Source organism: Bombus pyrosoma, linkage group LG15, assembly GCF_014825855.1.
Source record: "Bombus pyrosoma isolate SC7728 linkage group LG15, ASM1482585v1, whole genome shotgun sequence".
Taxonomy (NCBI): Eukaryota; Metazoa; Arthropoda; class Insecta; order Hymenoptera; family Apidae; genus Bombus; species Bombus pyrosoma.
Genome location: NC_057784.1, coordinates 6148832 through 6154913, shown reverse-complemented (window position 1 = coordinate 6154913; position 6082 = coordinate 6148832). Strand labels below are relative to the sequence as shown.

The window sequence follows — 6082 nt, the reverse complement described above, 5'->3', positions numbered from 1 at the left end:
GGTCGGAACTACGGATGGTGGTGGACAGAGAGCATCGAGTACGCAACTGATGCAGTAACGACACCACCGACGTCCAAGACACTTCTAGAGGTTGATTTGTGCCCCGCGCGCGGCTCCGTGCTTCTAACATTCCTCACGAGCACTTCGTTTGCACGACGTTGCTTCGAGACGAGGAGCATCATGCGGAGGCGGCAGATCCTCCGCTCCAGGATATTAGCAACGCAAAAGTATTTTATCGCCAGAACGACGATCAGAGAAGAATGCACGAGGAGCCATCGCAAGAAGAGAAACCGAAGGTTCGCCTTCTGCGACGATGGAGCGACATGCCTCAACACTTGCAATTCAATCCCCATATCCGCACTGGTTACAGACCGCTCATGACCGTCGGACAGTGTCTTCGCAGTCTCTTTTATATACACAATGAGACTGTTAATATCATAACACATGGTAAGTTCTAAATTGTAGAAAATAGAAAGCGAATCCTTTAGGAAGCTATGGTGGTACTTGGATTCTGCTATGGTGGATGAATGTCTTTCGTGAAATACCGGATGTAGTTGAGATTGGGAGATCTAATATGTTTTATCAATTGTCGGATGATTGGTATTAAGCCCTCTATACCCCTGTGTGATATAGAAGAGTTACATACCTGCGTCTTTATTTTCTTTCAATACTAAATCTATCGAAATCTTTTTATAATTATTAAATGCAAGCATCTATACATCTATACATTCATACATGGTAATTATTGTTTCTCAAACTTCAAAATAAGGAAAGGAAGGATAAAGGAGAAAGACATTTACCTAGACACATGTGATACTACTACACGTGTATCAGTTTAGACAGTATTGAAATGAGAATAAAATAATAAGCGAAAAAACTATTTTCCGAAAAATCTAAAATGTTGTAATATGAAAATTTTCATGTATCTAGCTTTTAGATATAATCACTTTAGTTAGAATGTCGGAATACGGTACGAAAGGGAGAGTTACGTAGCTGTCGTGCTTCAATAAAGTAGAAAACTGGATTACCCTTGAACTAAGCGATTTCAAGGTCAACTTATGAGAGAAATCGTTATGTTCCTATCGGCGCACTGCAGGGTAACGAAAGATCGATCAGCGAAGCCGTACGTTATCCTTCGGAGATCTATTCGTGACATTGATAATAGTAATCTCATATTGAAAAGAAAAATTCATGAGAAATTCCTAAATACCTTCATCCAATATTCATATGCATATTCTATATCAATTTTTAACGATCCGATCGAACAATCCATGAGACGATTTTACGATATTACGTATGCATGTAATATCGTGCGGAAAATTTCTAAAACGGGAATGTCACGTTACGTCAATCATATCAAACAACAAAGAGTTTATTAATAACCGAAGAATAATGGGCGTAAAAGAGACTCTGCGTATGTGAAGGTAAACACGAACATCACGTAAAAGCATTTATTTAATGAACATTAATTCTCTAAAAATGAACGTTGCTCACTGTTGCACGAGATACTTTATACGACGAGGTAATTAAGAAATAGGTAATTAGAGAGAGTGTTCTTTATTTATAATTAAAGAATGGAAGCTTCTATTCTTTTGGGCAGAATAAAGAATAAAGAATATTACAAACAAGTACAAATTATGTATCAATTTCATTAAGCCAAAGATCTACTTCATATGTACTTGTACAATGAAAATATGACAATATATCATTCATTTGTATGACAAGAAATGACTTGTTGCATAGGGTCAATAGATTTTCAGTTGTAATTATTTTAACAAGTTAATGACACCCTTCTTAAGTTTATTATTTATATCTTGTCTTTCGATAATGTAAATTAATTAAAAAAAATTATGTTACAGGATTTGCCATCCTATACATGTTATTGACCATTCCGCAACTTCTCCCATGGAATACCAAAGGTATCCTCATAGCAGTTTTATCTTGGTGTCATTTGATCGGTGCCACTAGTCCGTGGATCGGGTCTTTTATTTACCACCTCTTTATGAACTTGAACTACGACGAGATCTTCTACCGAACACTATTAAAATTAGACATGATCGGTATATGGCTGTGTCAAAGTTTTGGTAATTATTTAAGTCATTATTACAGTATAATTGAATCACCTTATTACTTTAGAAATCAAAGTGATCAACTTCACTTTCTGAAACATTCTTAATTTTAGTATTAGCGTTTACTTCTTAGAAATCAAAGAATTGATTCTAGAATTGATCAGTTTGGCTTCAATTGTTATATGAATAATACAATAATAGTTCTAATAGACTTGAATTCCATTCCTAATCTTAGGGGCAATACCTATGATGGCTGCAACAATCCACTGTTTGCCTGATATTTATTGGTACTTCTGTATGTTTATCTACTGCTTCTTTTGCATTTGGGGTCTTCTTAAGGTATCCACGACTTATCCATTAGAAATTAAAAATCATTGTCTTTAGTTTTTAAACACTTGAAAGTATATTTCACAGGCGATGAACGCGCGATCTCCTTGGGAGAGAAGATTATGTTTCGCACCCCTTTTTCTCATGAGAATGCTGATGATGACTCTACGATACTTAGGTATCGGCGGTGGTTCTCCAGACGCTTTACTTCACATCGTACTACAGGTAAATGCTGTCATATACTTCGGTTCAACTCTCTGTAACTAGGGGTTTTATTTGTTTATGCGAGTGAAAATTGTAATTTATTATAATTTCACCTTTTAATTCTAATAAATAGACTATTTTGGCCATTTGCTCATTTCAGAGAAAATGCTTAGTTTTAAATGTATCTATTGAATAAAAAGGTATTAGTAACATTAGTCAATGTAATTAGTAAATTTTTTTATTATGTATTATTAAAAGATAAAATAAAACCATTGAAAAAATACCTATCTTCTTTTAGGATTTTGTAGCGGTTGTGGGAGCAATAATAGGCGCCTTGCGTATTCCTGAGAAATGGATACCAGGCAAACTGGATCTAATGTTGAATTCTCATAATTTAATGCACGTGCTGGTTGTCCTGGCGATTTGTTCGATGCACGCTGCGACTCTGCAAGATCTTGCTTGGATCTCCGACTCGTCGGCGTGTAATAAAACGATCCTCGATCAGTTGAAACACGATGAACTGTGATCGAATGGTGTGGGTGAAAATCTAATGAAGTCTGTGATAAATCGAGCCTACGCCAACCGCCGGTTACTTTGTGTGTAGATACACACTCTGTTTAATCGACGGCCACTTTTTAAGTAAAGAAACCAAAGAAAGAAATAAGTATACGTACCAAAATTTAATACATATGAAAAAAAAAAGCAAATATAACGAGAAGAGAGCACGTGGAATAGTTGAAGTACAAGTACGAGTACAAAAGTTAATTTATCATATCACAGAGAATAAGATAAATGGTGAAATATTTATTTTTATCGTTAATTCGAATATCAGGAGTAATTCCATTTTTTTCGAGTAAAATAATTCAACTTGAATAAGCACATCAAAAATACGTTTATTGTTGTGATTATAAGAATTTAAGATCCGCAATAATTTATAAGATGTGTTCCCGGACATTCGTTCCTTTAATTAGACACACATCGTTTCTCAATGTCGATACCACTCGTGTAAACGAATAAAACTATCCCAAAATATCGATTGGAATTCATTTAATTCCATAGGGGTTTCGATTATTCATACGTAAATTCATCGCCCATATAGAGGTATCGGGAACGAAGAATGCACAATCCGTTCATTTACATTTGAAATTGCATATACAGGCATAGATTAACCTGGTATCCACAATCGATAGATCTTACAATTAGAAAGTAAATGGTATAAATTTAATTAATATATGTATATTAATCGTGTTTTCGTTTCTTTCACGTACTTTGATTGAGTGTATACGTTTATGATAAAGTTCTATATGAAATTCGCAAAGAGCAGAGCCGCAAGAATGTCTCGAAGAATGAAATATTTTATCTGAAGAGAAAATTTATCAATAGATAGTACGCGTGCTAGATAAATATATTTTTAGTGTACCATATCGCGTATGAAAGTGTCCTTGCGGATCTGATCGTTGGTATAAATTGCATGCTGCAGTAGCTTATAGTCTGATCGAAATTAATTATCTATATATGTATGTATTGCGTTAAAATTATTTATCTCCGACGTTATTTTTATTGAAAATTTCATAATTAATAAATAAATAAAAAAGTGATCAATTAGTATATTTTAAAATAAAAGCACCTATGTTAAAAGCATATAAGGCACCGTAGAAGTGCATAGTAAACAATATATTAAATTTTAAATCATTCAGTACGTATCACCTACAATTAATGTAGATAGAATTTAAGAGAAAACTGTAACGCTAGAATTGTACAGTAGGTTAATAAAAATTATTTAAGAAATACTTTGATAATAAATTAAGAATAAAGTATCTTTTTCATTAGAACTTGTTTACAATACATTTTTATAAGCGGAAAAATGTAACATTAACGTGCATACTCTGAATGTACATCAAGAGTGATCTGTACAAGATTTAACGTTCGCTTGAAGAATATAGTCTTCTCTTAAATTTCAGTTCCATTATGTAGGTACTCTTATATAATTCAGGTGATTAATAATTTTGCGTTCAATTACAATTATTGTAAAGGAGCTTCACTTTCTTGAGTATAACTTTTAACTCTGCTAAATTTAAGCGACGGGTATCGCCCGCCAATAGCCGATACTCTCCATTCTCTTACAGATGGTTCCTTTAAACACATTTTCGCTTCATGTCCATTTCTATATTTTGTAAATATAGTGTAACTCAGCCATTTCAATTGCGAATTTAACCGTCTATGATGATCCTGAATTTCAAATTCCTATAAATACCCATAAATATAATTTGATCATACGTCTTATCATGTTTTTAATATTAATTACTTTAATATAATATACATTGATATTTACAATATGAAATGTTTGTTCCCCACTATCATGCATAGTTTCTTTCTTCTTCTTTCTATATGTACTAACTCCTTTTATTTCCTGTTTCTTGAGCATTAGAATAACACAATTATCGCGTAATATATAATGACCAATAAGAACCGATGGATTCCGTGGAGTGCGATATTTTAAAAAATTTACACAACTTTGGGCTTCATCGGTTGAAGTTAGCATCAAAACTCTTCCTTCGGGAAAAAATCTGTTTATCAAAGAAATAATATAAGAATTGACATTTTTTTTAATCAATATATAATCAAGTATCATCACATACCTCAGGTACCTGAAGTATTCCACCAGATGCCAAGGTCTATAAAAACGATCTTGGAAACTATTTTCACCATCACGAATGTAGCTGGTTTTGCTAATATAACATCCATTATATCTTAGTCTAGGCCGTTGTAAATACATATCTCTCCATGATTGATATTTTGGAGCATAGGTTCCACAATTTACACCCCATACTCTATACAATTTGATCATTTTGTGATCACTCTATTATTACAGAGATCTATTAAGAGCTTTTTATTGACATACCTAACACAGGCAAGTCTCCAGATTTCGGTATCTCTTGCAGATATATAAAATCCACGACATACTCTGGAGAACATTTCAAGAGATCTCAAGTCAAGTTCTGAAGATACAACCCATCTTAGGATATAAAGCACTATCTCCATAGGCAAGGCAGAAATATGTGTTGTCTGAAAGAAGGAATGCCCTGATGATGTTCCCATGATGTTTCACAACAATATAGATTACCCGACAATTCTAAGTATAGGTACTCACAGTTTGTTCAAATTTAGGGAAACAAACGCATTTATTTTGATTTACAATTTTGCATAATTTAACAAATAAATCGCTTTCTTCTTCATCTTCTTCGTTATGATTTTCAGCATTTTCACCAATGTTGTTTATGTCATTGTCATATCCTTCGTGATTATCATCGTTTGATTTTACTTTAGTTGATTCGTATAAACGTAACTCAATGTCAGGAACTAATAACACAGCTCGTTTGTAAAATTGAATTGCTTCATAGAACTTCCTTCTTTCCTCATATTCAATTCCTTTCAGGAACAAATTTCTTGCCTGAAATATTTACTTCCGTATATTATATACA

General features: G+C 33.4%; 2 protein-coding genes across 2 annotated transcripts in view; one reads left to right on the top strand and one right to left on the bottom strand.

The window, feature by feature from the left end:
• LOC122575867 (progestin and adipoQ receptor family member 4) lies at positions 1–3630 on the top strand. Its single transcript, XM_043745356.1, has 5 exons — positions 1–447; positions 1860–2084; positions 2305–2408; positions 2484–2621; positions 2899–3630. Exons 1-5 carry the CDS (start codon positions 261–263, stop codon positions 3124–3126), a joined length of 882 nt encoding a protein of 293 aa, XP_043601291.1. The 5' UTR covers positions 1–260; the 3' UTR covers positions 3127–3630.
• The window catches only part of LOC122575862 (F-box only protein 9), a 3360-nt gene continuing 751 nt past the window's right edge, over positions 3474–6082 (bottom strand). Inside the window, exons 3-7 of the mRNA XM_043745350.1 lie at positions 5752–6051; positions 5503–5666; positions 5240–5431; positions 4933–5167; positions 3474–4844 (exon numbers count right to left, since the gene is read on the bottom strand). Coding sequence (XP_043601285.1) covers positions 4623–4844; positions 4933–5167; positions 5240–5431; positions 5503–5666; positions 5752–6051 — 1113 coding nt within the window. The 3' untranslated portion in view covers positions 3474–4622. The remainder of the gene's footprint in view (positions 4845–4932; positions 5168–5239; positions 5432–5502; positions 5667–5751; positions 6052–6082) is intronic.

Coding starts and splice junctions, on each gene's coding strand:
- LOC122575867 (XM_043745356.1), top strand. CDS start 261: ATGCACGAGGAGCCATCGCAAGAAGAGAAACCGAAGGTTCGCCTTCTG. Junction 2,085..2,304: donor ATGGCTGTGTCAAAGTTTTG/GTAATTATTTAA, acceptor TCCTAATCTTAG/GGGCAATACCTATGATGGCT. Junction 2,622..2,898: donor TACTTCACATCGTACTACAG/GTAAATGCTGTC, acceptor ATCTTCTTTTAG/GATTTTGTAGCGGTTGTGGG.